At 45.1% G+C, this 19,695-nt stretch overlaps 1 protein-coding gene and 2 pseudogenes across 1 annotated transcript; 1 reads left to right on the top strand and 2 right to left on the bottom strand.

The window, feature by feature from the left end:
• Positions 1–623: 623 nt before the first annotated feature.
• LOC115120720 (lethal(3)malignant brain tumor-like protein 4) lies at positions 624–11,742 on the bottom strand (annotated as a pseudogene).
• Positions 11,743–12,373: 631 nt separating this feature from the next.
• LOC135567113 (putative transmembrane protein 244) lies at positions 12,374–14,749 on the top strand (annotated as a pseudogene).
• Positions 14,750–15,426: 677 nt separating this feature from the next.
• On the bottom strand, positions 15,427–19,305 carry LOC135567112 (serine/threonine-protein kinase Sgk1-like). Its single transcript, XM_065014576.1, has 5 exons — positions 17,931–19,305; positions 16,151–16,331; positions 15,881–16,039; positions 15,681–15,758; positions 15,427–15,531 (listed from the first exon to the last, which is right to left on the bottom strand). Exons 2-5 carry the CDS (start codon positions 16,163–16,165, stop codon positions 15,427–15,429), a joined length of 357 nt encoding a protein of 118 aa, XP_064870648.1. The 5' UTR covers positions 16,166–16,331; positions 17,931–19,305.
• Positions 19,306–19,695: the final 390 nt, after the last annotated feature.

Consider the following 19,695-nt stretch of genomic DNA (forward strand, 5'->3'; position numbering starts at 1 on the left):
AAAACATGGTTCAAACTATCATTTTGATGATGCATACATTGTATGCATAGTTCTGTCTATGAATTTGAGAGAGGTAACATTTCTCCAGCCCCATCCATCCCTCAGCTTTTGGCCAAACCAGGGGTTACAGCGTTGTTATTGTTTCAACTCATAATTGCCCCTTTAAATTATAATTGTTGCTATGTTATAGTATAAAACACTTTCTTGGGTTGACTGTGATGTCTGTCTGACATGTAAGATCTCAATTGCATAATCCTCGTCCTCTCTCCTCTGGCTCTCTCATCCAATGGGTTTTAAGAAGGAGACGAGGGAGAGGACACGAGAGTATGCAATTAAGATCTTCCAACAGACACCACAGGTACATCCTCTCTGAATCCTCTCTACTCCTTTTTACAGACACCCAGGTACATCCTCTCTACTCCTCTACACTGACACCAGGTACATCCTCTCTACTCCTCTACACTGACACCAGGTACATCCTCTCTACTCCTTTACAGACACCCAGGTACATCCTCTCTACTCCTCTACACTGACACCAGGTACATCCTCTCTACTCCTTTACAGACACCCAGGTACATCCTCTCTACTCCTCTACACTGACACCAGGTACATCCTCTCTACTCCTCTACACTGACACCAGGTACATCCTCTCTACTCCTCTACACTGACACCAGGTACATCCTCTCTACTCCTTTACACTGACACCAAGTACATCCTCTCTACTCCTCTACACTGACACCAGGTACATCCTCTCTGTATCCTCTCTACTCCTCTACACTGACACCAAGTACATCCTCTCTACTCCTCTACACTGACACCAGGTACATCCTCTCTACTCCTCTACACTGACACCAGGTACATCCTCTCTACTCCTCTACACTGACACCAGGTACATCCTCTCTACTCCTCTACACTGATGTGAAAGAACAGGATAGCTGAAAGCAGATTCCTGGTGGCCGTCCATTACGTTGCTCTGACCTATCCTACGGGCTCAGATCAGTGCAGATGAAGACCAAAGAGAATAAGGTGAGGAGGCAAAGAAAGGAGATTAAACTTCTTTAGACTTTTCAGATACAGCGGTCGGGTGTGGGAGGAAATGAAGCGTCAGGGGGCGTCTCACTCCTCATCAGCATTCTTCAGCATGAGTATGGCGTTGTATATCTTGAGGGCAGGGCCTAGTTTGATTGACAGGATCTTGACTATGTCTGCTTGGGTGAGAAGCAGGAAGGCCTCTCCATCCATTTGCTGGAGCGATACACAGAGACACAAAATAAGCTCCAACACAGAACGTGTGCGTGAGTGTTTGAATGTTAATGGCAGAATTTAACTTGACTTGGTTGCATTGTCAGAGGATACACCAACCAGGAGCAGCAGATGAGAGGCGTGTGTGTGACTATTACGATTCACAAAGTTGGGTTTTTAAATGGTAGCTCTTACCTCTGTCCTGAAGGTGGCAGCATGCTCTTTGCAGCCCGGGAGCCCTTTGACAAAACTGGCCACCTGACCCACAGGGAAACCAACATTAAGACACACACACGATTAAAATGCAATAGGATACATAAAGCTATTGTATTGGGTGTATGTGTAATGTATGTGTTTTTGCACAATATGTCAGTTTGTACAGTATGCGTAGAGCGCCTGTACATGTTTGTATTGCCTATGTGTTTATGTGTGCGTGTCTGACCTCGTCAGCGGTCCAGGTTGCAACTCTTTAGCTGTGAGGCCCAGGACCTCAGGGAGCAGCTGGCAGTGTTTGTCCCAGCACAGAGCCACCCTGTGAGGGGGAGAGGAGGAGCCACCCGGGGAGAACACTGACTCATGGAGCGCCTGCTGGAGAGACAGGGAGTCTGGGGGAGAGGGAGGAGAAATTAGCTGTAAATATCTTCAATAGACATGCACAGACAATATATAATCCACACAGCGTTACACTCATTCTCTATTTCTGAGAGCAGAACCTCTACCTTTCCCATCTCCACTCTCCTGCTTGACGACGTGCAGCTTCAGATACTTTGGGACTGGAGCAGACCTGTTGAAAGACAACATACGGCGCCTTCAGAAAGTATTCACACCCCACAAATCTTTACACATTTTGTTGTATTACAGGCTGAATTTAAAATGAATTAATTAGAGCTGTGTTTTGTCACTGGCCGACACACAAGTCCCCATAATGTCAAAGTGGAATTATGTTTTTATTTTATTTTGAATTACTAATTAAAAATGAAAAGCTGAAATGTCTCGAGTCAATAAGTTCAGGAGTAAAAATGTGTAACAAGTCACATAATAAGTTGTATGGACTCACTCTGAGGGCAATAATAGTGTTTAACATCTCTGTACCCCACAAATACAATTATCTGTAAGGTCCCTCAGTCGAGCAGTGAATTTCAAACACAGATTCAACCACAAATCCAGGGAGGTTTTCCAATGCCTCCCAAAGAAGGTCACCTATGGGTAGATGGGTAAAAATACATTTTAAAAATAGACATTGAATATCCCTTTGGGCATGGTGAAGTTATTAATTACACTTTGGATGGTGTATCAATACACCCAGTCACTACAAAGATACAGCCGTTCTTCCTAACTCAGTTGCCAGAGAGGAAGGAAACTGCTCAAGGATTTCACCATTAGGCAATGGTGACTTTAAACAGTTACAGAGTTTAATGGCTGTGGTAGAAGGATGGATCAACAACACTGTAGTTACTCCACAATACTAACCATACTGAGAGTAAAGGAAGGAAGCCTTTACAGAATATAAAATATTCCAAAACATCCATTCTGTTTGCAACAAGGCACTAAAGTAGTACTGCAAAAAATGTGACAAAGCAATTAACTTTATGTCCTGAATACAACATGTTATGTTTGGGGGCAAATCCAATACAACATATTACGGAGTACCACTCTCCACATTCCAAGCATAGTGGTGGCTGCGTCATGTTATGGGTATGCTTTTAATCATTAAGGACTGGGGAGTTTTTCAGGTTAAAATTTAAACCTAATGGAGATAAGCACAGGCAAAATCCTAGAGGAAAACCCGGTTCAGTCTGCTTTCCACCAGACACTGGGAGATGAATTCACCTTTCAGCAGGACAATAACCTAAAACAACAAAGCCAAATCTACACTGAAGTTGCTTACCAAGAAGACAGTGAAATTTCCTGAGGCCGAGTTCCAGATTTTACTTAAATCTACTTGAAAATCTATGGCAAGACCTGAAAATGGTTGTCTAGCAATGATCAGCAACCAATTTGACAGAGTTTGAAGAATTTTGCAAAGAATAATGGGCAAGTGTGGAAGGTATGGAAAGCTCTTAGAGACTTACCCAGAAAGACTCACAGCTGTAATCGCTGCCAAAGGTGCTTCTACAAAGTATTGACTCGGGTGTGAATACTTATGTAAATGAGACATTTCTGTATTAATTGCCCAAAAATTTGCTAACATTTCTAGAATCATGTTTTCACTTTGTCATTAGATGTGCAGATGGGTGAGAAAAAAAATCAATTTAATCCATTTTCAATTCAGGCTGTAACACAATCAAATGTGGAATAAGTCAAGGGGTGTGAATACTTTAGAAAAAAAATCTATTTAATCCATTTTGAATTCAGGCTGTAACACAATAAAATGTGGAATAAGTCAAGGGGTGTGAATACTTTGTGAAGGCATTGTACTCTCTTAGTAAACCAACAACAAACACTCTGCTCCATCATGCATTCTAGAGTTTGGTAGGAGAGAGTGGAGTCTGTGTGCTACCTCTTGGCCTTGGCTCCGTCGTTGATGGGCTCAGTGGAGCCCCCTGGTGGCTCACTCTGACTGCTGCACCTGGATTGTTCGCCCTCGTCAACCGTCGGCCCCCTAGTTACACTACCATAGAAACAACTGTTACCATGGAAACAAGTCCACAACTCCAGACTTTATTTGCAGTCAGATAACAAACAAAATCATGGAAGCTCTTCCAAACCCCTTCTGTTACATGTTCCACACATACCTGTTCTGAGGGGTGTCGTCTGCAGGCTCGGGCTGCTCCGGTGTGGTGGGGCTGTTTGTCTGGGTGTGTACAGGAGGGTCTGGGCGTCGCCCACGGTGATGAGGCCCACTCAGGGTCATAGGTCGTTCTCCACTTAGACGGTCTGGTACCTGGCCCTCCCTGTTCAGGTTCATCTCCGAGTACGGACAGCTCACCCCCCTACACACACAAGTTCAGAACAGGAACACACATCACCTTGCTCACAGATTACAGCACACAGATCACAAGTCATTGTATGACGTGTTTTGATTAAAACTTTTTTGACAGTTAGTGTGTGTGTTTTCTACTGACGTGTAGTGGGTTCCGTAGCGGGGTCCTCGGATGTGACCTACCCCATTGCATCCTGGGGTAGGACAGCCCTGCCCTGGGAGGACCAGCATATCAGTGGAGCCTGAAACACACCGCAGAGTTAATACTACACACATACACACATAAACAGATTGGGAAATATTTGTGGGTTTCAGCAAAGTTATAACCATGTCAATATTTTGGAAGTGTGTGCGTCTCACCATTGGAGGGGTGTTGTAGGGGATGACTAGTCTTCTGACACCAGCCCACAGGGTGCAGGTCTGGGCAGTCAGCATCCACCCAGTAGTCGTACTCCTCACTCCAGCCATCGAAATGGATCTGAGAAAGACAGAGAGTTACACACACACACTACTCCACAATAATCATTCTGCACTCTCACACACAGCATACCCTCAGTCGGTGGTCCTCCACCTCTGCGATGGTTGCTATGCGGATGAGCATGGGATTCCTCTTATCGACAGCTTCCAGCTTCATTCCAGCCTGGAACCCATGGCACGGACGCTACAGGACACATTCAAGAGTTAACATCAGGTGATGCAGATGGATTAATATACATGTTTTGTAACGGGTGTAGCTGACATAAATAAACACTGTCAGTGGACCCAGAACAGAGCCCTGGGGAACTCCATGTGAAATTCCCCCAGGCCTCCCAATCAACACCAACAATGTAATTTGCATGCGTCATATGTTTTGAGTGTTAACTCTATGTGTGTGCGAGAATGTGAGTGTCTTACCAGTTTGAAGGCACGTGCAGGGGCTGCCTGTGTGCCAGTCTCCTCCATGTATTTATCCCAGGAAAAACTCCTCGGGTGCTTATATTCTGAGAGGAGAAACCACAACACACACCCTTATACAATGTTTCATGGTGTATCCAAATAAAGCGATGAAAAATGTTTGTGTGTGTCTCACCAGCAGGGGTGGTGAGGGTCAGCTCAGCCTCCTCACAGTAGCCTACAGGGTGGATGTAGGGACTGCTGGCATCACACCAGTAGTCATAGGTGTCGTCCCAGTTGTCAAAGTGTATGAGGAGTCTGTTGTCAACAGCAGCCGCGATGGACGCTACGCAGATCAGATATGGGTTCTTCTTATCCACCGCCTCTAGCTTCATACCCGCACGGAAGCCTGACGGAGTCACTGACTATACACACATGCACCCACATAGTTCATATACAAACTTGGTTGAATGGACCGAAGGTCACCAACTAATTCACAACACAAACACACTATTAATGGATCCACACAGGCTGTCAGGTAGGCTCACTGTGTTGAGGCTCTTGAAGAGGTGTTTGGGGGCCAGTTGACCTCTGCAGTTCTTCACATACATGTTCCAGTTGAACTCCCCATCCTTACAACCTACACACAAAAGGTTGAAGGTTATAGTTTTGTCTATCTACACACACAACATTGTACAGTCGGTAGAATATGCATGTGTGTCGGGTGTGTGTGTATGTGTGTCTGGTGTGTTTGTATCCGTGTCTGGAGTGTGTGTGTATGTGTGTGTGTCGGGTGTGTGTGTGTGCATGTGTGTGTATGTGTATGCGTGTCGGGTGTGTTTGTATCTGTGTCTGGGGTGTGTGTGTGTGTCTGTGTGTGTGTGTATGTGTACCTTTAGGCAGTAGCAGCTTGTGTCCCATCTTCTCACACCAGCCCGCCGGCTTCACATCCCAGGTGTCAGCATTTACCCAGAAGTCATAGCACTCTGGATACCCGTCGAAATGAAGCCTTACCCTATAACCCTGGATCTGAGACAGACAGAGAGAGTAAGAGACAGAGAGGAAGGAACGCAAAGAAATGAGGGAAAGCGAAGGGTTAGTTGTTCGAAAGCAGACATTCCTCCTATATCTTATTGGTCTGACCTGTTAGACACGTACCTCAGCAACACTGAGCACACAGAACAGAGAGGGGTGACAGGGGTCCAGTCCTTCTAACTTCATCCCCACTTTGAAGGCATTCCTGCTCTGAGGGAACGACTGGTGCTGCGAGGCACACACACATAACACTCTTTCACATGTCTGTACAGCTGTGTGTGTGTGTCAGAGAGAGTATGATAAAGTGTGCGTGCCTCACCTCCTTGAACAGTTTAAGGGGGGCAGCTATAGCCTTCTCCTCCTCCATGTAGGAGGGCCAGCTCCAGGATCGCTTCTTATTGGGTGGGGCTGTCACTGGGGGTGGGACAACAAAACAGTCACATCAGCCAATCAGTGACATGAAAACCAGCAGGATTGCAGCACTGACCCTTGGTCTACCTAATTGGACAAACTTTCCAACCCGTGTCATTCCCAACAAATCCATCCCTCCATCTATCCATCCTCTCAAATCCATCCTCTCATCTATCCATCCTCTACCTCCACTCAGTGTAATAATAGGACATACCTAGCTTGGCCAGCTTAGCAGCTCTCCTCCCTTTGACAGCCTTGGACTTGTCCTGTAGAGAGAGACAGTCACTCATCGGCAGGTGAGCTGCCACACACACATCACAATGCTTTTCAGGACCAGCGTTGGCCACATCTTCTATCATCACCTCTTCCTCCTCCTGGTTGTCTTCCTCTTCATCACCAGAGTCCATGTAGATCTTCCTCTTCTTCCTCACTCGTTTCCCCAGTCCCCCCTCCCCCCCCTCTCTCTCCCTCCGCTCTCCGGGTGATGACCTAAACACACACGGAACAGAGGTCATTCTAGGAACTATGCTCATGTGATGACTGTGTTGGGTCTTAACTGTTACTACTATCAATATGCTTTCTAAAATACAGTACAGTAAGAACAGCTAACATGTTTACCTGCCACTGGAGGGCTGGACACAAATGGAGCTGCAGTATTTGCCCTGGAGGAAACTTTCCAGTGGACCGGAGCCCCCACACGACCTACAGCTAGCCATCGCAGCCCTGGGGCCTGCCTCCACCTCGGGGCCTACCTCCGCCCTGGGGCCCGCCTCCACCCTGGGCTCCTTCACCATGGGACCCTCCTCTAGAGACAGAAGCACAGGGCCTTGAGCTGGGGGAAAGAGCAGAATAATATTGAAGCTTTGTAATTCTATACCCCCATCTGCAGAGCACCCAGTATGTAGTATGCTAATATAGACAGTGCTGACATATATCAGAGCTATGAGTCTAAATACTACACACCTGTATTATAAACAGTCAAAACTATGTTATAACTCCTTCATAACCATACGTTTACTTTACCCTTAGGTGCAAGTGGCTGGACTTCCTTGGCTGCAGAAGAGGCTGCGCTGCTCTCTGATTGGGCCTCTGGTGGAGGGGTGGGGCTTTTCGACTGGGCGGGGTTCTGGGGTGTTGGCCTTGACTCTTTGACCTCTGGCTCTGTCACAATCTCCAAAGTTCCAAACTCTGTCATACGGAACTGAGAGATACCAGTCAGTCTACCTGTCTGTGGTATCCACACACACACACACACACACACACACTACCTTGATGTCGCTGCCAGGCAGTGTGGCGATGCCGTCCTGCCAGTCCAGAGCGCCCATCATGTCAAACTCTGCCCCCTGGGAGGGGCCATCACTGGGAGGGGTGTCAGTCATCTCTCCCTGCTCTCCTCCTCCTGCACTGACATCAATCAATCCATCAGTCAAAATCAAATCAAAATGGTATTTGTCACATGCGCCGAATACAACAGGTAGACCTTACAGTGAAATTCTTACTTAGAAGCCCTTAACAACAATGCAGTTTAAAAAACAAATATACCTAAAAAAAAATAAGAATAAGAAATAAAAGTAACAAACTATTAAAGAGCAGCAGTAAAATAACAACAGCGAGGCTATATACTGGGGTTAGTCGAGGTAATATGTACATGTAGGTAGAGTTAAAGTGATTATGCATAGATGATAACAGAGCGTAAAAGGGGGGGAGGGGGCAACGCAAATAGTCTGGGTAGCCATTTGATTAGATGTTGAGGAGTCTTATGGCTTGGGTGTAGAAGCTGTTGACAAGCGTCTTGGACCTAGACTTAAACATTGTATGACTTGGGTGGCTGGAGTCTTTGACAATTTTTAGGGCCTTCACCTGACATAGCCTGGTATAGAGGTCCTGGATGGCAGGAAGCTTGGCCCCAGTGATGTACTGGGCTATACGCACTACCCTCTGTAATGCCTTGCGGTCGGTGGGAGAGGAGTTGCCATACCAAAGAGTGATGCAACCAGTCAGGACGCTCTCGATGGTGCTGCTGTAGAACCTTTTGAGGATCTGAGGGACCAATGCCAAATCTTTTCAGTCTCCTGAGGGGGGAATAGGTTTTGTCGTGCCCGCTAACTTCACGACTGTCTTGGTGTGCTTGGACCATGTTAGTTTGTTGGTGATGTGGACACCAAGGAACTTGAAGCTCTCGACCTGCTCCACTACAGCCCCATTGATGAGAGTGGGGGCGTGCTCGGTCCTCCTTTTCCTGAAGTCCACAATCATCTCCTTAGTCTTGATCGCGTTGAGGGAGAGGTTGTTGTCCAGTCAGCCAGTCAATGGGCGTGTTCGAGCGGGTACATTTTGTCTAGTCGGGTTGCAACATGGGGATGGGGATAAAAATTGTTCGACTTGTGCCTACATGTCGACTGCTTGAACTTGACAAAAATAGTGTGATCAAAGGTCGTGCAGTTTTTGATGAAGTCGCTGCTGTTGCTTCTCACCAACTGCACCATGCATTATTTGTCAACCAATCATTAGGATGTTTTTGGTGGACCCATGTGAACATGACCATAGATGGTACTGAAACAGGAACCAACTTTTTTGCGATTCTAAAGCTATAGGGGATACAAATTAAAGTGATTTGAGACCTCTCTCTAACCAATTAATTGTACACATGTTATGTTTTCAGTTTGTGAGTGTGTGATATAGAAAAGTAAAGAAAAAGAAAAACATGTATATACAATAGCAGGTATGTTGACACTGCCATGTTGATCTGAGCCTTTCTGTTGGAAAACCATTACTTGGGCCGGGAAGATACCAATATCGCGATTCTCGTTAGGATCATGGCAAGGAAACAAATTTCTTTAGGAAAGAAGCCCTATAGGTGGAAATAAACTGTATTATGTTGTCATCCAGAATCACATTTATTTGTTTCCAAGCTATAGCCACAATATTTTACATACAGCAGCATATTAAAGGACCAAAGAGTTGTCTGCCTCGGGTTTGAATTTTTGCCGTGTAAAAAACATTGCGATACACAGCTAACCATTACAGTGTCCGACATTTGGTTGTCGCAGATGCACCTCGCCTGACTTCACTCGTTAACACAAAGTTTTGTTAGCCTTACTACTTGAACACACCCAATCAATCAATAACCAGACAGGTGTCACATCCAAATGACCTCGTACCCCTGCACATGGACTCGGTACTGGTACCCCGTGTATATAGCCCAGTAATCCTTACTCATTGTGGATTTATTCCTTGTGTTCTTATTTTTTCTATTACTTTTCTATTTTTCTCTCTGTATTGTTGGAAAGGGCCCATCAGTAAGCATTTCACTGTTAAGTCTACACCTGTTGTTTAGGATGCATGAGACAAATAACATTTGATTTGAATTACGACGCCCACTTCAGCAGTGGATGGGGAAACACTGACACATGCCTATTGACATCTGTCTGTCTCTCATGTTAAGACAAGATGTGTGGGGGTTTGTTCATGCAAGGATATGGGCTAGAATAGGTCTGTCTGTATGTTCTCAAAGTAAAACTGAAATTGTATCCATTTGACAGATCTTTCTCAAATGTCTATCTATGTGTTGTTTTCATTATATATATTTTAGATATCTATGTCTGTATCTTTGTAATATTTTTCCACCCTGTACTTTAGGGACCACAATGGGAATAAGTCACTGACTTTATTTAGCAATCCCTGTTAAGTTTTTCAAATGAATGTAGTGTGTGTGTGTATGTATATTTTTTAAATGAGCTAATAAAACAATCAATCAATCAAATGACATTATCCAAAATGGGGTACTCAAAAAATATCCCTGGCACAAAAAGTACAGGTACCTGCAAGAAGTCAACCAGCGCGTGCAAGTCGGGTACTAAAGAACCGCATTCCATCGCCGCTAGAGGGCGACTGTTGTGGAATACATGCATGCACTTATATGAAGCAAAACAAGAAAATATTTAACTTTTTAAAGCTAAATATCAAAAAATAAATGCACAAGCACCCCTGCATGGATTGGCCTAGAACACAAGTATTGACAAACACCGTGAGACTCGTGTCAAATACAAGTTAAAAGAACAAGTTCAGCTTTTCCTTGTTTTAACAGTATCTTATTAAATCGGCTGTTTGCATTGACGCGGACAACAGCGATGGTAGAATAATCAATGATTTTAAAGAAAACAATGTGTTCTGCATAGAAATGTCAAATTTGCGTGTGTTTTAATCAAACCAAGATCACGATATAACGTTTTCGCCTCGACGCTGAATCAACCCTATAGTTTGGTCAGAAATAATATTTGTTGACTGAAATATACGGATGGGAAGTAAACAATCAAGTGTGCTGTTCAACAGCTGTCAGTTTACGTTCCCAAGTTTAAACCTCGAATTTATTCGACCATAAATAAAGTGTACGTGCGCCCATGATTAGCATTCGTCTTATACAAAATGGCGGAGCAAAGGAAGAGGCCACCAACACGTTAAAACTATGTAAATGACTCAAGTTATTTATTGAAACATATAATACACGGCCGTGTCTGTCAAATAAAACCAAATGTATACCCTGCAATTTCATAGGTTAGTGTTTTCCCTCATCATGGCCATTTTCTTTACTTTCCCCTTGTCTCGGAATGTCAGCCAGCTAGCTGCCAGCTAGCTTGCTAACTGCTTCTGGCTAGCAAAGCGTCACTACGGTTCAATTCAAACTGGTAGCTAGACTGCTAGGAACTGGGACTAGCATTTTGGCTTGGTGTAGCGAAGTAAGGACAACCAGTAATAAATAAGTTTCCATGTCTTGAACGTTAGAAAATGCTTAGGAACGGACTTCCACATTACTTGGTATGAATAAGTAAATAACCGCCCCTACACTGCCTTATTTGTTCAAGGCTAAAATATAGAATTGCTTGCTTTTAATTTCTTCAATAGAAACTTGACTCTCCGATTTATCTTTACGGTTTTAAATCACAGTACAAATAATAAGAACCGGTGCAAATTATAAAACGAACGATGCTTTTTCGATTACTGTTGTTATTTGCAACATTTAATGTATAACAGCGATTATATTGTTTGAAAATTATGGAACTCACCTCGTTTCTGTTTTAACTCTTATTTTGAGCTGGATAGTGGATGCAATGCGCATGCGTTCAATGAACGCTGCCTGACAACTTTGGATCTTGGTAAACTTGAGCACACAACTATCGATGATCAATAGGTACAGCAAGGCGGACGCTTAGAGTGGATATATCGTTTATTAAATATTGTATTCATGCCCTGGGACTAGTCTTTCTCCTGTTAATTTCAGAATCTCAGAGAGCATAAAATCGGAGCGCAGGGGCGTGCAGTCTGTTTGGCGTGGCGCGCGATTTCCATTGTGGTCATGTCGCTGTATGCCGTCAATAACTCTTTACGTCACCACCAGTCAATATTGTCTCCATATGTTAAAAGAAAGATGACAGTAGACTAATCATAATCCCAATTTCTAGCTTTTGTATGAACTTGTCCACACTTCCAACCAGTAATTTAGCAAAAATAAGAACAGTCAAGTCCAGACGCCAAATAGGTCTACAGTAGTTAGACCGTAGTATTGATTACAACAAGGCCTATAAACTCTGAATGTTTTTAATTGTAAAACGTGATGCATTTTCATGTTTGTTATCTATGCCCAATCAGACCAGACGTCCGGAATAGAAACTCTCTGACTTTGCTATTTTAAGGGTTAATTAATAAGACATCCCTACTGTTCTTATTACAAGTGAAACGTTGGACTGGAAGAGGCTACTGTAGTCTTATTTGGCATGAGATGCAGACCTTCAATGGCAGTGTCGACTATAAATAAGCCTGCTTTTTCCAGTCGCTACCGCTAGATGGCAGTAATAATGCTGTTTTCTTACGGATTACACTGTAGCATCTCAGTTGCCCAGTCACATACATTATTCTCAACATCAGAAGAACGACAGATGCAAACCATGAGATGGCCTTCAGGGGTAAAGTGGCCGACACGAGGGTAAGAGGACTGTTTACTCGGATTTTTCACTCAGAAAAAATCGAATTATGTGCCAACCGGCAGCCGTGGGTCAGATATGGACGCTGTTATAATAAAATACGAAATCATCAGGTGTCGTTGTTGGCGACTATGAAACATAAGCTATCAGCCTATCATTTATATTCAGCGACTGATATTTCATTTATCGTGAATGGCAAATGCAACAGATAATGATCACTCAGTCTGTGCAAATGAAGGTCTTCTGTCCTCTGCTGCTCCCCCGCAGTGCGCATCCCCTGCAGAGTCTGTTGGAGTTCTGCCATGGGAGCTTTTACACCTGCTGAATGATCCACGGTTCAGTTGACAGTGCTGTCACGGCTTTGCTACAGTGTCTTGGCGGCTGATTTGAGTGTAGCCTAGGTCTATGATTTGTGATATATTATTATTGGGATGAATGACTCTGACTATCTCTCAATCTCTTTCTCTTTCTCTCGATCTCTCTCCCCCAGACAGTGCTTGTGCACCTGCTGCTATGCCTCGTCATATTCTACTCTCTACTACATGATTGGGAGTGTGTGTTTTCGGCGCGTTCAGGTGCGACACTTTTCTTTCCTCTCTCTGCGTTCACGTGTGGTTATTGGGTAAGTGACCTTGCTTGAACGGTGAGCTGTCCTCACGTGGCTTCTATAAACCTGGTGCCAGTGTAACGGATGTCAAACGGCTAGTTTAGTTAGCGGTGCGCGCTAAATAGCGTTTCAATCGGTGTCCTCACTTTCTCTGAGACCTTGAAGTAGTAGTTCCCCTTGCTCTGCAAGAGCCGCGGCTTTTGTGGAGCGATGGGTAACGATGCTTCGTGGGTGACTGTTGTTGATTTGTGCAGAGGGTCCCTGGTTCGCGCCCGGGCAGGGGCGAGGGAACGGTCTAAAGTTATACTGCTACATTGATGCTGTTGACCCGGATCACTGGTTGCTGCGGAAAAGCAGGAGGTCAAAAGGGGGGTGAGTGTAACGGATATCAAACGGCTAGTTTAGTTAGCGGTGCGCGCTAAATAGCGTTTCAATCGTTGACCTCACTTTCTCTGAGACCTTGAAGTAGTAGTTCCCCTTGCTCTGCAAGGGCCGCGGCTTTTGTGGAGCGATGGGTAACGATGCTGTTGTTGATGTGTGCAGAGGGTCCTTGGTTCGCGCGAGGGGACGGTCTAAAGTTATACTTTTACACCAGGTGACAGAAGTGAGGAGGAGGGATTCGTGGAATACACAGCAACTATTGGTCTGTTTTCATTGATTGGAATGACAGTCAGTTTCAACCACCCTGGTTCCCTCCTAGCTCCTCCTTTTGAATATCCTGTTTGTTTGTTTGTTTTATCTGCTGCTCTTCTGTTTGCATTCAGGTTGGATCACTTTGATGGACTTATTCCCTTTGACTTTAAGACTGAACCAACCAATTTGGAGTCCAACTCCAAATACCTGGGTGAGTGAAGATGTGTATGGTAGTGTGTGTGCACATGCATGTCCTCTACATATGTTTAAGGTCTTATATTGTTGTTCCAGTGAACCTGCTGTCCATGGAGTTGACCTATTTCTGCAGTGGTCTGCTGTTTGCAGCCGTGGTGAGGAGATGGTCTGGGACTACGCTCTCACAGTCACACTACTGCACGTACTGCTCACCAGCCTGGGTGAGACACACACACGTACACAGAGAAATGCATACACATGCCTGAACTCACACACACACACTGGCTTAACTCAGAATGATCCCTTGCTGGCAGAGCAGAGTGCTCAGGGCCAGCTTGGATGACATCATGACAGGATGGGAAGTAGGGTTAGAGTTGAGAAGCAGCTGGGCCCAAAACAAGGCACATATATTGACCCTATCCCATGGTCTTCTTTAATTCCCTTCCTCATGTGTAAGGATTGGATGGGTCTAGCTCTAAAGCAATACGATGTACACTCCCATCCTTGGTTCTGTGTGGCATATTACCTGTTTTTAATGTGTGTGTTTCAGTGATGTTGGAGTTTCTTGGTATGGCAGTGGTGGCTGGCCCTTGGTAAGACCTGTACCTCACATGTTCTGATTTATTGTGTGAAACCTTCTGAGGAGTTATAGACAAGAAATGGGTTGTCTCTTCTTTATTAATGGTTTGTGTGTGTGTGTGGTTGTGTGTGTGTGTGGTTGTGTGTGTGTGTTTTGTTTGAAGGCAGCGGGTTGTTTCTGATGATCTGTAACGGTCAGCTGATAGCTTACTTCACCTGCCAGAGTGACCAGAGTTACCCCACCTTCAACAGCTACTGAGTACACACACACACACTGACTAGAGTTCTTGCAGTCAGTCCGGTGGAAATGGAGGGAAACCAAATGTTCCTGTTGACTTGGTTACCTGTTTGATTGTTGCACTTTGTTTCTGTTGGACCGCTTCCCAGACACCAATTGAGCCAAGTGATTCTCCAATGAGCAAGCTTTTGAGTCTAGGGAAACAGCTCTTATATGTCATATCTGTAGTATGTAATATCTGTAGTATGTAATTGAATGTTAATCTTATGTCAGACAATGTTAATCATGTAATTGATCATCTTAGAAGTATTAAACTAGCTGTAACCTCACACATCTGGGCTGGCTCTACACACACACACTTTTTCTTATCACATCCTGGTTTAAGCCTAACCTCAACCACAAGCCTTACCCTAACCTCAACCACAAGCCTTACCCTAACCTCAACCTCAACCCTTACCATAACCCTAGCACCTCAACCACAACCACAAGCCTTACCCTAATCCTACTTTTCTCTTTGACCCATAATGTGATGAAGCTAGGTTCTCCCTTTGACCCAAGGTGCAGGAGGCTGACTCCAGGTAGCTCCGGTTCAATTTAACCACTGGTTCTAACCCGGCCTGAGCCTCCGTTCTCTGTGAGATATAAACAATCTGATAAATGTATTTTAATTTATTCAAAATTTATTCAAAACATAAATAATATTAGAATGATATCAGGGCTCTGTGACTCCAACCTCAGCCGGAGACATATAGGAGAACCCTGGGAAGGCTCCATTGGCCACGTCTCCCAACATGGAAGAAGGCCACACCTGCGGGGGCTGGAAGAAGCGTGAACTCTGGGTCAAAATACAGCATATCACACGGACCAGACTGAAAGAGAGAGGGAGGGAAACGAGTGACCAGACACACATTCAGGTAGTCACAGATCCAAACTGACCCATAGCCCCTATAAAACACACACACTCACCAGGTTGGGAATGGATGGGGGAGGGACTTTCCTGGCTAGCAGGTCATCCCAGTTGATGGACAGGAAGAAGGTGTAGCCCTGCAGCTCAGTCAACAAACAAAGTGAGACAGCACGTCAATGTGTGTATGGGTGCGAGTGTGTATGTGGTCTTGCATGCATGTGTCAGCACTCTGCCAGGTGGGATACTGGTGGGTGCTTACAAGGTCATGTTCCCCCCCCCCAAGGCGTTTGGTACAGTCTCTCTCCAGCAGGCTCTGCAGCAGAGTCCGGGCAGACTGGGACACACTTCTATGGAGCTGCAGGGGGGCGTGAAGGATGTTCTCAAACATCTCGGCTTTACTGCGACTGTAGAACGGGGGCTGAGGAACAGAGAGAGAGAAAATAAGAAATAGGGAGCAAGATAAGTGTGCAGTGGATAGAATATGCTAGTTGAAAAGTAGCTGAAAGAGAAGAGAAAGAGAAACACTCACCAGTCCTTGAAGCATCTCATAAAGTGCACTCCCCAGCCCCCCACCAGTCCACAGCAGGTGTGGCCTAACAGCACCTCTGGCGCCAGATACTCAGGGGTTCCACAGAAGGTTTCCATAGTCCCACCCACAGACATGCCCTCGCAGTCCCTTCAGCAACAACCTCTCTACCATCACGTCTCTGCTGGAAGGAGAGAGAGAGAGAGTGATAGATAATGAATATAATGGAATGGAAATAGAATGGATGCCACCTTTCCAACAAGTCAGTTCATCAAATTTCTGCCCTGCTAGAGCTGCCCCGGTCAACTGTAAGGGCTGTTATTGTGAAGTGGATACATCTAGGAGCAACAACGGCTCAGCCGCGAAGTGGTAGGCCACACAAGCTCAAAGAACGGGACCACCGAGTGCTGAAGCGCGTAGCATGTAAAAATCATCTGTCCTCGTTTGCAACACTCATTACCGATTTCCAAACTGCCTCTGGAAGCAACATCAGCACAAGAACTGTTCGTCAGGAGCTTCATGAAATGGGTTTCCATGGCCGAGCAGCCTCACAAACATAAGATCACCATGCCCAATGCCAAGCATCGGCTGGAGTGGTGTAAAGCTCGCCGCCATTGGATTCTGGAGCCATGGAAACACATTCTCTGGAGTGATGAATCATGCTTCACCATCTGGCAGTGCAACGAACAAATCTGGGTTTGGCAGATGCCAGGAGAACACTACCTGCGCCAATGCATAGTGCCAACTGTAAAGTTTGGTGGAGGAGGCATAATGTTGTGGGGCTGTTTTTCATGGTTCTGGCTAGGCCCCTTAGTTCTAGCAAAGGGAAATCTTAACACTACAGCATACAATGACATTCTAGACGATTCTGTGCTTCCAACTTTGTGGCAACAGTTTGAGGAAAGCCCTATTCCTGTTTCAGCATGACAATGCCTCCGTGCACAAAGCGAGGTCCATACAGAAATGGTTTGTCGAGATCGGTGTGGAAGAACTTGACTGGCCTGCACAGAGCCCCGACCTCAACCCTATTGAACACCTTTGGGATGAATTAGAACGCTGACTGTGAGCCAGGCCTAATTGCCCAACATCAGTGCCCAACCTCACTAATGCTCTTGTGGCTGAATGGAAGCAAGTCCCAGCAGAAATTTTCCAACATCTAGTAGAACATCTTCCCAGAAGAGTGGAGGCTATTATAGCAGCAAATGCAGGACCAACTCCATATTAATGTCCATGATTTTGAATGAGATCTTCGAGGAGCAGGTGGCCACATACTTTTAGTCATGTAGTGTACCTGTTATTGACAATGCTTTATAACCCCATAATAACGCATTATAGCAGTTGGTGAGAAAATGTGTTAGGCCACCGAGCATTCAAACACGAGAATATGAAAACACATAGTTGTAACTACATGTTCTTTAACTCTGGTGGCTGCGGTTTGAAGATTTCAGCACCACTGACAGCGCGCTCGGCAGGCAGGCTATTTACAACAATCCCACACGCGCTCCTGTCAAAAGAACTCTCTGACGTAGGCCTAATTGAGTCCAAGGCACCTCTGTAGGAAACATTATTGTGTGGGCATTGGGCTCAAGTCACTCATCCACGAAATCCTGACAGGGGCTCCCGGGTGTACTGTCGAATCAACGCTCCTATCAATGGAAAACCTAAAACTTTGTAAGAGCTATGCATGGACAGACAATGCTACTGCTTTGTGGAATGTGTGTGTGTGACCAGTCACATGCTCCCCACGGTAAGCACGGGGAGTTGGCTCAGGTCTAAACCCTACCTCCGCCAATCTCCCAGTGTGCCGCCTCCAAAAAGAAATTGCGGGGGCTGCCTCTCGTGCTTCCGTCGTTGAGCTAACTCTTCGTATAGTCGCCGTTCCGCTCTCGCAGCCTCCATCTGCTCCCTTGGACGGCGATACTCCCCAGCCCGTGTCCAGGGTCCTTCCCCCTCTAGTATTTCCTCCCATGTCCAGTCCTCCTGGCCACGCTGCTTGGTCCTTCTTTGGTGGGGTGTTCTGTAACGCTCGTCGTCGGTAGAAAGAAGAGTGGACCAAAGCGCAGCGTGGAAAGTGTTCATGATATTTATTTACAAGAAACACTCAAACAAAAATAATAACAAATCCGAAAACGAACATTTCCGTCAGGCACAGACACTAAACAGAAAATAACACCCCCACAAAACCTAAACGGAAAATCACAACTTATTTTTGATCCCCAATCAGAGACACCGATAGACAGCTGCCTCTGATTGGGAACCACACTCGGCAAAACAATAAAAAAATAGAAAACATAGATTTTCCTACCCGAGTCACACCCTGCCCTAACCAAACATAGAGAATAAATGTGGATCTCTAAAGTCAGGGCGTGACAGTCAGACCATGCTGTTTTCCAAACTACCCCAGGAAGATACAAAGGTCAAGGTCAGACTTCATCTGTTTTGGTCCAGATACAGGTACACTCTGTTCAGAGTCACTACAGACTGTAGGCTAATATAGACCTGTCTGAGGAGGAATGACTACTGTCGATTTACCACACTCAACATTGACCTGATCTATGACCTCTGACATTTAACCTTCCTCTCATTGGCCATTTAGAAAACACATGCTTGCATTATAATGGACCTACACTATATATTTATATAAATTATAATGGACCTACACTATATATTTATATACTATATATTTATATAAATTATAATGGACCTAAACTATATATTGTCAAATAACTCCCCCTTTTCTGGCCTGCAAATTGATTTTGACAAACAAATCAGTCCCCCCAAAAATCTGTGCGGCCCTCGAACCAAAACGTTTGCCCACCCTTGTCCTAGGTGGGCCAGAGTGTCAGTGGATTTTTGCTCCTCCCTTGTACTTGATTGATCAATTAACGCCATTGATTAGTTAGGATCTCCCCTCACCTGGTTGTCTACACAAATTAATTCGCCACGATTTGGAAAAAAAACGAACACCCGCTTCAGCAGTACCTCGTCTTCCCTGTAGATGGAAGCAGGACCCCAGAGAGGTTATATGGGAGTCAATTACAGGCTGTTTGACATTGGATTACAACATATTCTGTTAGGACACAGACCGGTACATTGATAGTAATGTGATTGTCTCGATCGGATAAGAAAATCACATTTTAATTGGGGATGTAATTAGACAGGTTTCATTCTCTTCATCTGCCCTGGAATGGAACAACTGAGATATCTGACTTTAAGGATGAGTACAGATGAACGAGGAGAAGAGACAATGAGATGGAGTCATTTGACGATTGAGATATTGGAGAGGAGACAAGGAGATGACGCTGCTTTAAGGGTGCGAGCCCCTGAATGGCCAATGGATGAGCCTCCTCACGATAGGACTTGTGGAAGCTATGCTGAGACACCATTCATTTTCTCTCATATGAATAAGTAACACAGACTACTTCAAGGAAGGAAGGAAAGAATGATTCGTTCCCAAAGTAGTCCCAATGAACAAAACCGAGGGACTCCACTCTTTGCTGACCAGCCAAGAACCTAGACCGAGTTTCACTTTCACATCTCTGGAAGTT

The sequence above is a fragment of the Oncorhynchus nerka genome, unplaced genomic scaffold (genome assembly GCF_034236695.1).
Source record: "Oncorhynchus nerka isolate Pitt River unplaced genomic scaffold, Oner_Uvic_2.0 unplaced_scaffold_2609, whole genome shotgun sequence".
Classification (NCBI taxonomy): Eukaryota; Metazoa; Chordata; class Actinopteri; order Salmoniformes; family Salmonidae; genus Oncorhynchus; species Oncorhynchus nerka.